The sequence below is a fragment of the Elgaria multicarinata genome, chromosome 3 (assembly GCF_023053635.1).
Source record: "Elgaria multicarinata webbii isolate HBS135686 ecotype San Diego chromosome 3, rElgMul1.1.pri, whole genome shotgun sequence".
Classification (NCBI taxonomy): domain Eukaryota; kingdom Metazoa; phylum Chordata; class Lepidosauria; order Squamata; family Anguidae; genus Elgaria; species Elgaria multicarinata.
Window position 1 is genome coordinate 108,910,969 of NC_086173.1, and position 19,501 is coordinate 108,930,469.

General features: G+C 39.1%; 1 protein-coding gene across 1 annotated transcript in view; it reads left to right on the forward strand.

Moving 5' to 3' along the window:
- The window catches only part of SYN2 (synapsin II), a 240,503-nt gene that overhangs the window by 168,414 nt on the left and 52,588 nt on the right, over positions 1-19,501 (forward strand). Inside the window, exon 6 of the mRNA XM_063121222.1 lies at positions 19,389-19,451. Within this exon, the coding sequence (XP_062977292.1) occupies positions 19,389-19,451 (63 nt within the window). The remainder of the gene's footprint in view (positions 1-19,388; positions 19,452-19,501) is intronic.

Consider the following 19,501-nt stretch of genomic DNA (forward strand, 5'->3'; position numbering starts at 1 on the left):
GTATTTTTATATTGACCTTGGCTCCATAAAGTTCTGTGTTCCCAGCCTATCCCCTCACCAACTGATATGGGGGGGGGGGAATCATATCAGTTGGTGAGGAGATAGGCTGGGAACAGTCTGCTTTGCCATGTTGCAGCAGCAACAGACAAATTAAAACTTCTTGGTGCTTTCTTCAGTAAACTGGCCCTTTAACTCTAGTGTTATACTGCTGAAGTTGAAGCTCAGGGCCAGTTTCATGCTGTTTTAGGAAATTAGTTATCTGTCCTTCCTACTGTCTTCCGAATTCATTGTTTTTAACCTGCTGATTATTACTTTTTTTTTAATTTTCACAAGCTGCTTGAACTGTGTAAATGAAGATGCCAATTTTTTAATGTTATGAGGAAAAGCAGAATTTCAATAAAACAATCACAGCAGGAACAGTACATCTGTATCTCCTATGATTCATCAGTGATTCTTATGGTGTTCATTCAACATGCTAAAAGACCCCCACCCCCCACCCATATGTTGCAATATTCTATATCTTTCAGAAAGATTATTTCTGTTAACATTTATAGATTGCGAAACTACTGAATATCTATAAACATGTTTCTGAAAAACATCATAGTAGCCGTGTGTATATGTGATATATATATGGCAGAATACTATGTAACAGGTACACAAATGGGCAAATCCATTCTCAGTCATCTAAATTTACCACTGCAAAGTTTGCTGGCTAAGACTGAAATCCTAGACACTCTTACATTGAGTAATCCTCATTGACACAGTGGGATTTACTGCTGAGTAAACATACATAGCATTGAATTGCAAGGCACTATAAGGACTAGGAGTACCTTGCTGTTGTTCATGTAAGGTGCCATCCCAATGAAAGTAAGTATTACTAGAATCAATGCAGTGTGGAGTATTCTTGTTCAGGATTTCAACCAGCTAGCCATGCCTACTTGCAGGACACTCTATTTCACTCCCCATCTTCACAATTTCCTCTTCTCCACACCCCTTTCAGTAATTTGATCAACATTCTGTGCCAGTGTTGTCCCTAACCTAAAAGCTGCAGTCTTAGAAAGGCTGCAGAACCTTGAACCGCCCGGAGAGATTCAGCTATTGGGCAGTATGAAAATGCAATAAATAAATAAATAAATAAATATTGATTCCTACTTGGCAGGAAGGAGAACTGCACAACAGGTCAGTCTCTCCCAATGTAGTGCCTGCAGATGTGTTAGAGAACAATTCCAAATATCCCCAACCAGCATGGGGATTGAAGTTCAACACATCTGGAAGGCACCAGATTGGAGGAGGGCTGCACTAGATGTTGAGATCTTCACAGTGATCACAGAGCTTTTCTACATGAGGCATTTATTGTGCACTTGTGATTCCTTATGGTTACATACAGCTTCTTTAGGCGATATCATGATTCTCGGGTTCACTTCTGTTTTTTAAGAGCACTTTCCCAGTTTTTCTATAGCGTGCGAAATGGGGTATTATCTCTGAAAACAAACAAAAAACGTTATTTTCTTACTGGTGTAATTGTTATATTCTGCTATAGCACAGTACCACCTACAGGTTATGTTGCAGAAAAGCAGGAAAGTAAAATGCCTCTAGGTAGAGCTCAGATCTCAGTTCTGCGATGAAAGCAAAGGTAGATGCAGCTATTAACACCCTCATGTAGAAAAGCTCATTATTTCTAATGATGAAAGAATGCGCAATTTCATTTTCTGTATTTGCTCTGTTCCACTATACCATAATGCAACCTAGAGGTTATATACTGTAGCAGAAGAGCAGGAAAGGAAACACTAATTCGGGGCTAGAATCTCAGTTCTGCAACAAAACTGAAAGTAGATGCAACAGATTAACAGCTTCCGGTAGAAAATTCCATAGGTAATCATGAGATTGGAGAGTTTGCTTATTCTGCACAGGGCAGTTCTGTATGGTGGTGAAATCTCTGCTGTGCAACTGACAGAAATCAAGGATATCAGTGCTCCTCAAATGTCCTTAGCTGCTGGATCCAGAGGCAAGCAGACTTTCTTGTGGCCAGGAAAAATATGGATAAGAGGCTTGCAGAAATCAAGTGAGATTGGAATTGGCCAGTCAAAGGACGGGGAATGGGAGTTAGTGTTACGGGCTGAGGATATGTCTACCTAGTTGAGATCTAATGTGCTCATGTAAAAATACAGTGTTTAATGTAGCCACAAATGCTTTTTATGTAAAAGGTTTTCTAAAGTCTAACTTCCTTATTCTTTTTTTAAAAAATGTTCAGTCTTTTTATCTAAAATTGGTAATTGTTTTTATCCATAATACCCAAACCAGTGGCTCTTCTAAACATGGAGTTTGAATGAGAACGCAGGAGTTTCTTCTCAAGAAGAAACTTCCCACTTAGTGTTTAATGTTCGTGTAATTCCTAGCTTCCAACCCTATTGAATGCATTTCCCGCCAATACTAAGCACAGCTTTCCATTGGGATGACATTGCAGTTTCTGTATAATATTTAAATCATAATACCCATGGAAGCAGGCACACTATAAACTAGTGTCACAGTATGCTGGGCTTCTCATTCCAGGAGACAATAAAAACATCTTAAAATCAGATATGCAAATGACTCAAATATTTCACTCTGACGCAGCGTGTTTTGTAATGAAAATGCCATTAACTGATAAATCTAATTAAGCATAACCTGCTATGAAAAGAGCAATAAAACAAGTGTGCAATAAAATTCCCCATACCAGAAAAGTTTACGCTTAAATAAACATTAAGTTAAATCCATTAGTGTATAGCAAAAGCTGAGAAAGAAACCTTCGAAACCAAGCAAAAATATTATTCTTTAATTATTACTGTCAACTTAAATCACAGGGTGGACTTTTTTGCAAAGGAAAAACAAAACAAACTGCAAAGTACAATATAAATTATTCAGAACAATGGATCTTTAATTTTTTTATTTTTATTTTTTACAATTGGAGCCTATTGACCTGTTTAAGTGATATTAAAATGATATTTTATTAGCATTGATTAAAACATAGCTAATGACTCATTTATTAGCAGAAGTCAAAAAGAAAAAACAAATTTCCACTGAAGCATTCTTTTTATACCATTTCTTATGTCTATATAGTTAAGAACATAAGTGCCATACTGGATCAGACCAAGGGTCCATCTAGTCCAGCACTCTGTTCACACAGTGGCCAACCTTGAGAAACCATGTTGTATGAATGAATGAATTTTATTTACGGTCACAAGACCAGCAAAACAACACAAGAATATGAGCACGTATAATATTCCCAAACCAACAGAATAAAATGGGACTATGAATAAAACAATATATGGTAACAATTAATTAGTACATGTCCCACATATTTTAAGAGATTAAAACATTATCACAATCAGATGATATCATCCCACGCCGACAAGCAATGGCCGCAGCACAAAATTTAGCCACCTTGGAGGTTATCTGAGAGTTCTGATCAGCCAAAAGATAGTCTGTATAGAACACATCAGATCTCCCAGGTATTCCTTGTAAAATAGGAGTGATGAAAGTATGCCGAAAATCACAATAAAAGGAGCAGTACAACAATACATGATCCACAGTTTCTATCATGTCAGCTTTACAGGGGCATAGGCGCTTAGAATATGGAATATTATTATATTTACCCTCCAAAAATGCGGAGGGAAGCACATTAAATTTAGCCTGCATGAACGCTTTCCTGTATTTTGGAATAGTTAAAGAAGTTAAATATGTTGCAGGAAGGAGAGCCTGCCCCCTATCTCTAAATTCAGGATATGGGGTTGCTGCTCTTATATGATCTTGTAACTCAATGTCACTAATATGCTGGTATATATCCTCCTTGGCTTTTGAAAGGCCTAATGTCAAAATGGCATTTCGCGAGAAAGCCAAAGTACACAATTTATCATTCACAGACTTTTTCCATTTGGACTGAAATGCATCAGTCAGAGTCAAAGGGGCCAAGCCTTGAGGAGAGAATGTCATTTTTAGCCAGAAGTTTAACTTGTACCTCCAGGCACGGGATTCAACCGAGATTTGACCTGTCTCTAGACATTGGGCACACAGCTTGGAAGACAAAGAATATTTCTCAGAAATTTTGTTTGGGTGGATTCCATAGCAGTAAAATTGCTGTAAGTACAGAATTGTGCACCTTGGCGGAAAACACTTGTAAGATTGATAGTATGTACTGTCCTCCTTTGGCATAAAAAAAAGAAATTAGTGATTTGGCACTCCTCTGTGCATTTGCAATGGCATTAGAGATTTGACTCCTCCATGAGCCAGACGATTGAAAGATGACTCCCAAATATTTATAAGTTTTAACCTGTTCAATTAAATGCCCATTTATCTGCCAATGATGTTTAATCCGCTTTCTGGTAAAAAAACAAGACTTTAGATTTAGTGTAATTAATTACCAACTTTTCGGCTTTACAATAGATGCTTAAAGCTCTTAATAACCACCTTAAGCCAATGCATGTCAAAGAGAGAAGTACCGCGTCATCTGCATATAGTAAAATAGACAACGATCTATGTGCTAACTTGGGAGGGTGAGAGTTTATCTCAGAGAGCCCCTTGACCAAAGAGTTGATATAAATGTTAAACAAGGTGGGGGCAAGAACACAGCCCTGTCTAACACCAATGTGAGTTGGAATCGCTCTGGTCAGATGGCTTACGCGGTCGCATCTCACCTGCACCCACGTTTTATCATAGAGGCAACAAATAAGAAACAACAATCGCCTATCAATGTTGGTATCCTCAAGCCTTTGCCACAACCTGTCTCTCAGGATTAAATCGAAAGCAGACTTAAAGTCGATGAAGGCTGTGTAAAGTGCCCCTCCGGAAGCAGAGGAGTATTTCTCAGCCAGATTTTGTAGTACAAGTCCTTGATCCGCTGTGGAACTCCCAGGTCTGAAGCCTGCCTGCTCATCTTCCAGAAGATTTTCCTCCTCCATCCAGCTTAAAAGTTTTTCAAGGAGGTGACTAGCATACAACTTACTCACAATGCTCAGCAGACTAATTGGCCTATAATTAGTGGGGTCCCCTCTTTTCCCTTTTTTATATATCGGAACAATTGTAGCAAGGCCCCAGTCCTCTGGTATACATGCTGTCCGATTGATACAAGTAAATAAGACTGCTAGAACAGGGGCCCACCACTCCATATTGTTAGAATATTGGAATAGGACTGGGGAAACCCACACTGAATTCCTACTCAGCCATGAGGCTCACAGGGTGACTTTTGGTCAGTTACTGTCTTTCTGCCTTATCTACCTTATCTACCTCACAAGATTGTTGTGAGGATAAAGTTCATATATTTACTATTTTATCTACTCATACATCTATACAATGGGATGGATGGACATATGAGTCACACAAGTACATGAGTTAGGTATTAAGAACACAAGAAGAGCCTGGCTAGATCAGTTCAAAGAACCATCTAGTCCAGCATCCAGTGTCTTACATTGGCCAAAGCCAACAAAAAGAAAACATCCCACAGCAACTGCCTAAAAAAGCCAAGGGCAAAGGGGCAGAAAAAAGGATGTATAATATAAAAGAGCTCCAACGTGTTTCAGAACCTCAAGGCCCTTCTTTAGGGTACTTTGTTGGAATGTAATAGTTACCATGATATTTAATCCAGGTCCCTAGTCTCCTACGCTATGTTCACTCCAAGATAAAACACTGTATGAGAAAAACACAATATTTCTTCTGTATATTCAAATATCTGGTGTTTTCTCTTGGAGCTCCAACGAGGGAAATCTTAATTCCAACAAGTGAAATATATATGCATGAAAATCAAACCATCTAGTATCACTATTTAGTCCTTGCACGTTAAACCATTTAAATTCTTGGGAATGAAAAACACATGCGTTGGAACTATTCATGCAGCCGTAACACTCTAAAACCCATTAACCGGAATGTAACATCATTGCACGATGGGACTTTCCTCTCCTCTCCTTTTCCTAGCACCCCACCTGCACCACATCAAATCATTTCCAGAGGGTCCCCCAACCTTCCAGAGAAGTTGGGGGGGGCAACAAACTGTAGGAGGGAGGGGGATTGAGCTCCTTGCCATTCTATCATTGGGACAGATTAATTGGATACCACCCATTATGTCACAAAACTGTGAACAAATATATGCTTCAGAAAGGATTGCTTTAATTGTTGAAAAGTTGGAACTTAACAAATTTTTAATTCGCAACTAGATTTTCTCATGATACCTACCAACAATTTTAACTACAGTTCACTGTACTATATGTATAACAATAATCCATATACATGATCCAATGTAAAACTGGTATGAAATGGTTTCCCAGTAATTCTAATGGCTTTTCTCAGTTTTATTTAGTACTCTTCAAATGGGAAAAAACAAATATGTCTACTAATCCAGAAAATGACAGCAAAAGATACAAACTTTGTATTATATTCAATTACCCTAATGTTTCTGACCTTCAAAAAAGACTCGCCCTTAACTTTCTTGATTATATCAGAGGCATCTCAGTATTTAAATCGTTCCCTTCAAACCACAACTGCTCTAGAGAATAATGTTGGTCATTTTAAAAACCAAAAGTGTAATGTTTCACAGCCCTTGTTGTTGTTAAAATACTGCTTGTTCTAAAGCAGAGGTGGCCAACTTCTGAGCTTCTGCGGGCCAGTTTCTGCCCTCTAGAACCCAGTGAAGGCTGTGTCACTGCCACTGTCAAAACCACGGTGACTGACGGAAGCCTCAGGGGAGCATGATGTTGCATTAAAATAAGATACACACTTCCTATGTGCCTTGTTTGAAAAGAACAATGTGGCTTTTTTTCGCACTGCAGCATGATACCAAAATTCAGCAGCATTCTGGCAGTCTGGCAGCAATTTGGGGTGGTGAGGCCGCAAAAAAAGGGGCACCTCTCTTATAAACTGCTCTCATAACTTCTGGGGCAGTAATTCATAGATTTGGAACACATGAGTTTCACACCTGCAAGAGTAGCACCGGTATTGACTTCTGGAACTGTCAGTGGTTTTAAGAACTGGAAAAATAAAAATGAGGCTGAAACCAGGAAATACTTTGGTGAAAATATCAAAATAAAAAAATTTAAGATGTTGCAATAACATGACGTATAGCTTAAGTTGATATTTACCTTTCTGATTAACATGTTGGTTTACTTTGAGCAAATGGTTTTTTTTCTTTCCTAAAAAAATTACTCTTTATTTTCATGTTTGCCAGAAACAAAAGGAGAACTGTAGATGTACCCAATATACACGGAAACAGACTTTTAAAATTCTTTATTGCCTAGTACATGGAAGTCCAGCATTAAGAGGAACCATATGAGTGATTTAAAAATGCATCTACTAGGATTGGAATAATTATATATTCTACTTTTCTCTAGAAAGGTGAATTAAAGAAGTGCCAGTTTTGATTTCTTGGTGAGAAGACTGTATACAAACCCTTCAAGGCACTGTATGCCTTGCACTGAGTAGCCTATGGGGATAATTGGAACCCTGTTGCTAACTTAGGAAGGCAAAGTTTTAAATTTCTAGACCCACATGAAATCATGAACGACTTTTTTTAGTGGCACTAAGGAGGCGGAGCACTGCGAGGAACTGAAAAACTAGGGCTTGGAAATGCAATAGAATGAAAATCCCAAAATAGCCCTATCCAGGCATTCTCAAAGTAGTTAGACTACAAGAGGAAATGGAGTGGGCAAGCCCACCCCTTCATCTACTTTCTTAAACCTCTATCATGGAGGGTGACTTTTTGAAGAGGAGAGCATCCTGTATTCCTAAAGGCTCTGCATATGATTGGGAACAGTGATTTTCCAGTGTTTTCAATCATGTGGTAAGCCTCAACTGATACAGGAAGCTCTTCTCTTCAAAAAGTTGCCCTCCACATGCAGAGGGTAATGAACACTTCACCAGAGAAGGCAGGGCTAGTATGCTGTCTCTTATGCATTTAGTTTAACAACTTTGAGAGTGCCTGAATGGGTATAGGTGTAAAGCACTTCCAGTTTTGGGGCAAAAAAGACTAAACGTTGACCATTAGAGTAACCCCTCCTTAACTGCTTCTTCTACATAGGCCTTTAGACTGTCTAGGCAATGACCTTCCCTTTGCTTTCTTTTCAATAAAACATCTAAAGGCTAAGAAATGAAAAAAATGCTTTACAACACAGGAGTTGCAGTTGCTGGCCTATGACTTTTCACAAGTGGATATATCAAGCAGGGTATATTAAATTTGATATATTAGTGACCCAGATATATCTTTATTATGTTCACATGTCTTTCCTTGTAGACTAGAAAGTGAAGCTCACTTAACCAAGTCTTACCTGATTTTAAAAATCACTGAGAAATGTCAAACCTTCAAGAACATATTATAAGCTATTAAGAATTATGTGGAAATACGTGTATTTTGCAGGTGCTACTAGACAGTAATGGGAAAAATTGTTCCGGGGGAAAATATTGGGTTGTCTTTTTTCACTTTTAATTTAAAATGTTTTTATTGTTTATTTAAAATAAAATAGTGAAGAGTAATAAAGTAATAATCACCATTTGCAAAACTACATGTCATTCTTTTACCCCAGGTTTTTTTTATTTTTCTATTCTATCCTCGGGATATCTGCAGGCCCTTTTTTCCTGGATTTTCCCATGGTCCCGGAATGATCCCGAGGACCGCAGGTGGTGTGGGCACCCATCCTGGCTTCTTCCCTCCTCCCCATGAGTAGCAGGGGTCAGCAGAGGGAAGGAGCCGGGATGGGGGGAGTCCAAGGACATCGGGGGTTGGGGGGGAGTGGGGTTGGGCCTTTTTTTTTTACTCACTTTTTCACTGGAGAGCAAGTGCGCTCCAGCTCCTGGCTTTAAAAAAAAAAGGCGGGCACAACGTCCTGCTTCCTCCCTGGATGTCACGTGCTATGGAACCTAGGGGGAGGATCTCGCAATCAGCATATTGCGAGATCCTCCCCGCTCCCTCCCCTGGTGTAGACATGCCCAAGGGCTACTAGCCCTGATGGTTAAGTGCTATCTCCAGTATCCGAGGCAGTAAGCCTGTGTGCACCAGTTGCTGGGGAACATGGATGGGAAGGTGCTGTTACACCATGTCCTGCTTTGTTGGTCCCTGGCTGACACCTGATTGGCTACTGTGTGAATGGAGTGATGAAACCTTGGTCTGATCCAGCATTAGGGATCTTCTTATGTTCTTAAACTATTAAACATGGTATTTTCCCCTCCCCTTTTGCCTTCAGCTTTACTTGAATGTGAGAGTTCTCCAAAATTGAACATGGCCCTCTGGCTGAAAAAAATTATTTTTATAGCCCAGAACTAGGAGCTCATGGATTTTCATATTTTATTATAGTCACATGCCTGTTTTGAGGAGTAAACAAAACAGTTAAGTAAACTGCAAAGAAAACTGGTGGCATTTAAAACAGTTTAAAACACACACACACACACACGGCAAATGTGTTTTATAACAGGATATTACAATCACAGTTTGTGTATGCTGCAATATTTGCATTACAGATTTTAGCAGTTCCAAGATTAACAGTCTAATCCTATTTATTTCTATTTAGAATTAAGTCCCAGTTAGTTTTTTGAGACTTGCTTCCAGGTAAGTGTGAATAGCATTGCAGCTTAAGTCCCTTTTCCTTGTCCTTGAAAATGTTAGCTGCAAATTTAACAAATATTGTTTGACTTTGAATAGTATGCCAAAGTAATTCTAAATGTTTCTCTGCTCATTTAATGCTATGTCAGACATGAGTAAACTCTACTAAGAAAGTGTCTTATGATACAGAATAATCTAATTTATTTCCTGACAGTAGTGCTTAGCAGTCATCATTAAAGCCTGTCATTTCAGAGAAAGCCAACTTTCATATGAAATGTTTTTCAGTTTGAAATTTAGGAATCTTTGGTTCGTTGTCTCCCGTCTTTTAATTTAACATCCATTCTGTTGAATATAATGTGAATATAATATCTTTCAGAATATATATATATATATATATATAAGATCATAGCAACCATGAGCTGGTGAAGTCAATGGCAAAGTTATTATTCACTTTAACACACTCAGTATTGTACTCTTTTTGGCATAATTCAGAAGCAGAATGAAACCCATCTCATTTCCAAAGCCAAGGACATTCATAAGGTTGGATCCACAGTCATCCTACCCCAGAAGGCATTCGATCCAACAGAGCACTTCTGCTAGCGGAACAGGAAAGGAGGTGACTCTCTGTAACAGTGCGGTCAGTGGTTCTGGAGGCTACAGAGGGAGGGGGATTGACAAAGCTTGCCTCCCCACCACTTGCTGCTGGTCAAGCCTTCCGAGTGCAGCTCTGCACAGGTAATTCTTCCATACCGGCAAGCAGAAAAGAACCTGGATCCAAGCCATTGTATAAATAAGTATTTACACATTGGAGATACCACTCACCATCCAATGAGTTCCAGGAACAATTGTGGCTTCAAGGAAATGTCTGTATTGAGTTGATTTTTACAGATTGTTGAAAAAAGAGTGACCCAAGTAGATTAATCAGAGTTGATCCTCTAGCCAGTTACTCTGCCCAACTTTTTTTGGTAATGATAAAGCATAACATTTATCAGCTGTACAGCCAACCATAACATAATAGGATGGGGAAATAGTGAAATGAATGTATATAAATATAGTTTGCTTCAGTTTTCATTTCTGTCACCGTTTTCTGTAGAAAGTTCTGAGCATGGGTTTTAACAAGTAAAGATAACAATATGCTAGTTCAGTAAAATGTTGCTCTTGAAACCCCCCCCCCCTCAATACACACACACACACACACACAAATGACACAACAAAGCAGCAATAGATCAGAATGTTACCTTTATGGAAATGCAGCTGGTACATTTGCACTGCTGAAATTTTCCCTAGAAGGTATTCAGCATGGGTGAAGTTCAGGAAATACTGATTGGAGCTGAGGAATTGGTCCATGCAGTCTAATAGGCCCAAAAGTTAGACCAGGCATCATCACGCATCAAACAAGTCAATAAGATCTTGTTTTTGATAAGAATTCAGAGCTATGGAATCATAGCATATTGGGAAATACGGTAGTACAAAGATTTCATTGTACCACCATGGTTAATTTTGCGATCGTTTGAATTGTAAATTCTATTTTAGTAGTTTATTGCTAAACCACAAACATCTACTGTTGTATTTTAAAATAATGAGCAGTTAGGAAATTACTTTTACTGACATTTAAAGAAGAAGAAGAAAAATTTAAAGCTCCAATGAAATAATTAAAAGTTAGTCCATTTGTAATATGCATAGTTTTTAAAGCAATTTTAAAGCTGGGGTTGTTTAGCTTGGAAAAGAGGAGGCTGAGGGGGGGCCATGATAGAGGTGTACAAAATTATGCATGGTAAGGAGAATGTGGATAGGGAGACATTTTTCTCCCTCTCTCAAAATACTAGAATCCGGGGTCATTCCATGAAGCTGATTGGTGGGAGATCCAGGACAAATAAAAGGAAGTATTTATTCAAACAGTGCATAGTTAAATTATGGAGCTCACTACCACAAGATGTGGTGATTGCCACCAAATTGGATGGCTTTAAAAGGGGGTTGAATAAATTCCTGGAGGCAAAGGCTATCAGTGGCTACCAGCCCTGATGGTTGTGTGCTATCTCCAGTATTCGAGGCAGTAAGCCTGTGTGCACCAGTTGCTGGGGGACATGGGTGGGAGGGTGCTGTTGCACCATGTCCTGCTTGTTCATCCCTGACCAATGGCTGGTTGGCCACTGTGTGAACGGAGTGCTGGACTAGATGGACCCTTGGTCTGATCCAGCATCAGCGCACTTCTTATGTTCTTAACATAATCGTTGTTAATTCTGTTTGGTATTTTGCTGTTTTGCTCAAGTACATGAATCCACTGGAAAAAGCACAGAAGTAATTTACAGTAATTCAATATGCATTAATGATGATAACCTTATGTAATGTGAATTATAGGTTGGGAAGCACACTTTATCTATAGATGCATAAAATGAAAGTTTACAGCCATTAAAATGATGAAAATGCAATTAAGTAAAAAATAGGGACATACACAAATCTGCTGAGGATATCTGGTTATTTAGGGGGGAAAGAATTTGAATGAACGAACAAGCTTATTTAGTGCTAACTATTATATTTAAAGATAATGCAGTCCAACAAATCAGACATTTGACAGCATAAAGTATCAGAAAAGGTTGTTTCAAGGTTTGCTACTTGGTAATTTTGAGCAATACACTTGCAGTATTTCCGTGTAAATGGGAGGTAACAGAGTTTAATTTGTGAAGAATTTGGAATATGGATCTGTGCTAAGCCAATGTAATTCCTGTCATTGGCATTAGTGACAGTGATTGCTGTGTTTCATGGTTGATTCCTATTTTTTAAAATGGATTTGTTTTAATGTTGACATTGCCAGAATATAATAAGATGCAGACCGGGGTTGCATGCCATGCCCAACAATGATGATTTGTTTTCCAGAACAAACCATTGTTGGTAAGCGTGTCATCTGAACCTGGATCATTCTTCTGAGGGTTGGTTGTTTTCCCCAAACAATGCACTCTAAGAACCCATGATCTGCAGTAGGAGTTGCTTTGCCCACAATGGGTTGGTGTGTTGTCCGAACCTGGACATGCCAACCCGTTGTAGGTAAAGGGTATCAGGCAGCAAACCATTCAGCAAAAGCAGCAGCGGGGCCACAATCTTGTCCAGCAGGGCCATAATCACCATTTGCAAACGTGACCAATCCCCGTTCCCTTTCCCCTTGTACGCACCCCCTTCCAAAAGTGGACTCCCCACTTCTTCAGAAGAAATGGGGGGACTTAAAAAAATCTTCATTCTGATTTTGCAGAAGACAAGCATGAAGAAATACCAAAAAAACACACACACACACACACACACACAAAGGAAAGGAGAGGGGGAAATGGGTGCCCAAGTGGGGGACCCCTTAATGTGTTGGGAACCCATTCTACCCACCCTTCCTCCTTCACAAGAAAGTGGCTGCTTTTCCACCTCCCCATAAGAATTGCTGAAGCTGTCAACTTTTGACAGCTGACAGCTAATAATAAGAAAAGCCCTATTTTTCTCAGTCCCAAATTTCCATTCATGATCACAACCTAAGCTATGAGTGGGACTTGGCAGCAGACAAGACAGGTCTGCCACCAGGTCCACTGGGATGCGGGCAGGAGAACTGAGGGAGAGGAGGGGGCAAACAAACCACCCACAGTGGTGGGCTAACCATGCGGGCTGGCTAGTCACATATCATGGGCTACCATGTTGTGTGAACAGGCCCACAGCTGGTGAATTCGTTCCATTCAGTCTTTGTTGTATACGAATTATTAGCCCCAACATTAAAAATCTGTGTAATTCCAGAAGTCATGAACGTAGAGTTGGAAATTAGAATATTTGACCAACTGAATAAATTGGCACTTCTTTTCTTATTGCTTCCTTGTTTGAGGGTCTGTAACATATACTGGCTTCAAGTGCTTTCAAGTGTATCTCCTCAGCTGTTAATGGAAATAGCTGGAATTTCATTCCCTGCTTTTTAAATACATTGTGTGCCTATCCACACACGATTGTGGGAAGGGTGGTTTGGGTAACTATGGAGCAGGGAGAATTAGTGAAACCATAACATGTACACCCATCAGATGACCAGAAACTGCAGTACTGCATCATTTACTTATTTCTCCCCGCTCCTTGATTATTCCATTGTCCTTCCGCTGCTGCAGCCACATATCCTAGCAGCCACCATGGCAAGGATCAGGTCATGCCAAAAGCCATAGATGGCATGTGGTGATCCCAACCATTGAGAAAGTCTGCACCAGCTACAGTGTTGCAGGAAGTTGCAGCCGCTCTAGGCAGCTGACTCATTTTTTTTTCATGGAACAGCCGTTTTAACCATTGAAGATCCCAACAGATGACATGGTAAGCCACCCAGGGGCCCTTTAACCCCACTACAGTGGGGGCACTTACACAATGTGGTTTATTAGGCATCATTGTCAGGTATTTCTCCCCCCCTCATGACACACTAAACCACCATAGTTTGCTTCCCAACCCTTACCACGGTGGCTTAGCTTTACGTGTGGACAGACCCAGTGTGATATGTTTGAAACCTCTTGAGACCGATACAGATTAGGATTTCATGTCACTGGCCCAGTTCACATGAGACTGAGGTGAGGCCACTTTTGATCATGTAATGATCGCACACTCCTGTCCCCAAACCTGAGGTCTGGCAGAGTTTGTGTGGAGCTGTCATTCATGTGAATGTCTCCAGGTCTATATGCAGCCACCCCATGACTGTGATGGTTGTAACACTTCAACATCATCAGGGAATCTGAATATACATTAACCATGTTGAGTTTTTGATCCAGATAAATGACATCTCCTCAAATGACATAAGACTCCATCCCTTTCAAATTATAAAGAGGCACACTTATTTCCTTTTATTTGCTATAGCAATAAAACATTTGCAGAGTTAATCCATACTGGTAAGAACGTTTAGGGAGTATGAATTAATAAAGAAGTTCACACCATAAACTTATATACAGATGACATATTGCTTATGCTCTCAAATCTGAAAAATGTTATTCCAAAGCTTAAATTAAAACTATCTGAATATGAGGAAATGGCAAGTTTAGAAAAAAATTGCTTAAAATCTGAGTTGATGTGTTTGAATATGACAGAGGAGCAGCAGAACAGGCTATAAAAAAATCTTGAAATTGACCTTGCACTATCCAGCTTTAAATATTTAGGTATAATAATTCCAAAAGACTAAAAAAACTGTGTAAAAGAAACTTTGATCCACTATATAAAAATATTAAGGCAGATGTTAAATCATGGAAGCAGTTGAACTTTTCCTGGCTCTGTAGAATGACTGCCATCAAGACAGTGTCTCACCCTATATTCTTATTTTTATTTCAAAGATTGCCAATTGAAACCACTCTTATACTCTTTAAAAAGTGGCAGAAAGTTATGGAATCATGTAGTACTGAGGGTAAATAATTATGCATAAGTAAACAAAAAAATACATCAGACAGACAAAGAGTCGAGACTTGGTTTTCCTAATTTAAAACTTTATTATGATTCCTTTCAAGTTGAACAGGTTATACTACTAATACAAACAGACCATACTGTGCCTTGGGTATCCATAGAGCTTTCCCACAACAACCATAATATCATATCCCTCCTTTTTTGTCTCTCAGGAAAGCGGCATTGGAAACGATAAAAATCCCTTCCAATAAAAAATACATTGAGAGTGTGGCTCTCTGGAACAAAATTCATGCTCCTTCTGTATCTCCACTTTTGGACCACACAGAGTTCAGTGATTTGGATAAATACAAGCAATACAAAAGCTGGGTAGGAAAAGGAATACACAGACTTAGGCCACAGCTAGACCTAAGGTTTATCCTGGGATCATCCAGAGTTCGCCCCTGCCTGAGCGCTGGATCCCCTGTGTGTCACCTAGATTAACAGGTTTGACCCCTGGACGATCCAGGGATAAACCTTAGGTCTAGCTATGGCCTTAGAGACGTCATATAAAAAGTGTGGTGTCACCACGCTCTTTGATGCTACTGCTACCCTCTATTATATTGACACGATCCTTTTCCTTTTAAGAGAGAACTTTAAACTTCTTTGTGTGTAAATGTGTATATCGCCAAATTTTGAATTTCTTCCTTTGTGGTTTCTTCTACCCCTTTCTTGTCAAAAAAATGAGATCAAGAAAGGCATGGTTTAACATAACAAAACAATATTGAAAACTTTACAAGAATAAGGATGTTTTAATACAACCTCAGCTTTATGGTGTTAAAATAAATTTCTAATGTTTTACTAATTCTTTTCCTAATAATCAGATTTTAAAATTAATGTTTCACCCTCTGCCTCCCAGGGAAATCTAAACACATCCCAAATATAAAGCTCCAATTCCCTAATCCTACACGTCTGACAGCCAGTCTTAACGTAATTCGCAAAGAAAACTTCAGTGACAGTGACTCCCTCTCTCTCAACTGAAAATGAAATAACCAATCAGAAGACGCCATTCAAACAGCTAAATATTCTAACTCCCCTTTCCCACCAACTTGCCTGTAAGAGAAAGGATTTGTTAAAGTAAATCAAACCTGCAACCAAACATTCAAATATATACACACACACACACACACACACACATATATATACAAAGAGCAAAATTAAATACCATTTCATCACAGGGAGGAAAGCATATTTCAACAGAAAAATTGCAAGAGAAATTGCAAGATACAGAAGGAAACTGGTTTCAAATCACTCACATACAAAGCTTTGCTTCAAAACTAATATGAATGAATGAGGCAACCCGATCCCTCACCATCTTCGACAATGAACGTGCTAGCTCACAGGGCAGGTCTAAAGGTTTAGTCCCTTATCTATAGCCAGCTAATAACACATCATAGCAGAACAACAGGAGGATTGTTTGGGAGAATGATATTGGGGAATGGATTACAGATTTAAAACTTGATGTTGTTTGGACTTTACACTGTTAGTTTTACCCTACCCTGTGCCTGTTTACCCTACCCAGTGCCTGTTTACATTCTCTTCCCCTCTTTATTGCTTTACTATGATTTTATAGATTGTAAGCCTATGTGGCAGGGTCTTGCGATTTACTGTTTTACTCTGTACAGCACCATGTACATTGATGGTGCTATATAAATAAATAAATAAATAAATAAATAAATAAATAATAAGCTCTTGGGAAAATTCCTCCCCAACTCCTGGAGAATCTTGGGGAATTTCTTCCCTTGCTCCCTGTCTTGGCTGGGCTTCTGGTAGTTCAGGGTCCGAGTCTGATTCAGACAGTTCATGGCACCTAATTATTGGCTCTTCTTTTTATTTTAATGACACACAAAAGCAGCTGTTACATAAAGATCTAATTTTACTATTACCAGCAGCATCAAGAATGGTTATAGCACAATACTGGAAAATGAAAATAGGATATACTGTGAATGGATGGTTTCTGAAAATCTGGGAGGTGGCTCTTGCTGAAAATCTAACATAGCATAACCGATTGATCAGAGGGATAATCAAACAGGACCCGTTCTTGGAAACATGGTTCCCCTCATTAATTCATGTGTTGACGTTTTTGTTGTTATATCTTTATTACCTTATATTTCTTAAATAATCCAGTACCAAGGTGACAGGCAAGTGTAGTTTGAAAAAAGGCTAAATCTGGCCATTGAAGTGTTCTGTAGCAGTTTGCCACCAATTTTCAGTGGCAAATCATTATTTTACCAGTGTAAGGAATTTCAGGCTATAGTGGTAGGGGTGCTACCTCATGCAATCCAGCCAGTTACACTTAACAGTCTAAGTTCTGTGCATGTAGATGTACTGGGCTTGTTCAAACAGCACACTAAGCCGTGGTTAGGCCGCTGACCCTTTCCGAGTAAATGGTTAGTGAGCATGTTATGTAGCCACCATGGTTAGGAATGGTTAACACAACATGCTAAGTTATGGTTCAGATGACACACTAAGCCATAATGTTTAGGTCAAAATGCTTAACTACTGTTGCTTAATGTGTCATCTGAACACGGTCACTGTGTCGGTGCTTCCAGTTGGCCAACTCTTACCACTACAAGTCAAATGGCTTGGTGCAGCTATTCTGTCTTTCTGTCCATAAACTGATGATTTGTGGTAATAAAAAAGAAGGAAGAAATGGTAGAAAAACATGGGAGGGGTTGCGAATGAAAGACGTAATCTATACATGTAAAACTCTGTTTGAAGCAGGGTGATTGCACAATAAAAGTGTTGTCTGGAAGCTCCCAGTGTTGTCATTCTATAATATATACAGATACAAAGCCTTATAATCTATGAAAAAACCCTTACTGGTGTATTAATATGTGCATTAACAAATTGGAAAACTTGGATCTTTGGCCAGTGTTTTAAAACATTTATGGTGGCATTGTAAAGGAACAAACATGGGTTCTTCCAAGTTGCTGATAATCAGTATTGCTTGACTGTATATATACTGTATGAGCTAATATAATGTTGACTTTTGCAACTCTACTTTGTTTAAACTAAGTATATTAACCCATAGAATCTATACAAAGGAAAATGCACTGTTCTTTTCTTCCAGTCTATGTAGTGTCATATTGCAATAATGAGATTAAAATGTGTGATTAGTATTTAATTTGGCTACACATGTCAAATCATATTGAGAAATCAGATTTATGTCTGTTACCACTTTACATCTATCGCCTAAAATGAACTTAAAAGGTACCTTTTTGTTGCTAATTCCACTGTTCTATATTCCACTTTTTTCCCTAGGATAGCATTATTTCAACATTTGATTACCTCTTATGGTACCTAACAAATAGATTTGCCTTATTGTAACTCCTCTTTTTGGATAGGTGTGCAATCAGTATCACAATATTATGTGATTGTTCCAAGGAAGCATATGCATGTAAAGATCTATATGTGTAGGCTGCGTGGCTCAGACATCTGTGCCTAACGCATGAAGAGGGTTCTACTGTCCAGTCTTCACTGTAGGGTGGTTTTGGGTAAAGAGAAGCAGTTACTGCCACCATCCTATCCAACCCTTCACTCACTCATTCTCATTCGAGGAATACATACCAGCCTTGCAGAGGAGGTGCAGGATTACTAAGGAGGTTTGGTATGGATTCTTCAGGCTGTGAGAAAGCAAGTGGAGGGGAGGTTTGAATGGTGTTGCTACTGCTATTTATTTATACATATACGTACATGGGAGCTTCCGGCCAGCTCTGCAGCCACTGTCTCGATATACATATATATGAGAGGGGCCACCAGGAGGGAGGAGGGCCACTGTGGATCTCTTGGCTAGCATCCACAAAAATCTGGAGCTGAATCCCTGTTAAACATGTTACCTACTTTGGGGGGTTCTTTGCAAATGGAAAAGCAGGCTAAAAATGTCTCAAATAAATAAATAAAATATTCCATCCCTAAAATGTAAGGGAAAGGACTTGGCCTCTCTCTGCTAGAAAAGGCTGTGCTGGGAAACCATAGGAATGTGACTTAAGGAAAGGGATCATGAGGACTAGTTCTGAATTAATGAAATTTACTTAATTTCATCTTCTGGATAAACGTGATTCTACAGTAGGGACTTGTAATTAAAAATTGATCTAGAATTGTCCACGGCCGCAGATAACGTATTGAGAAACATCTGAATTGCATGCTACTATATTCAAGAGAAGAAGAAAAATCCTGCATGGAAGTTATACTCCTTGTGTTATATAAAATAAAAGGCAGGAGAGCAGTGTACCATGGTAATGAGGATGGCCTGCCAATAGCAATTTGCCACATACAGACATTCAAGACAAGCTGAATCCCGACTGCCAAGCTTTCTAATGAATCCTTTCTACCTACAGAGAAGTATGATCCTGATAATGAAATGTTCATTGCTTAAGCAACCATTTTAAATCTTGTTTTTCTTTCTTGTCCTCAGCTGACATTGCCAACATTTCCTGTTGTTGTGAAGATTGGACATGCTCATTCGGGCATGGGAAAGGTACAGGTGCTATTTATCTCTTGGGGGAATATGGTGGGGCTACCTGTTAG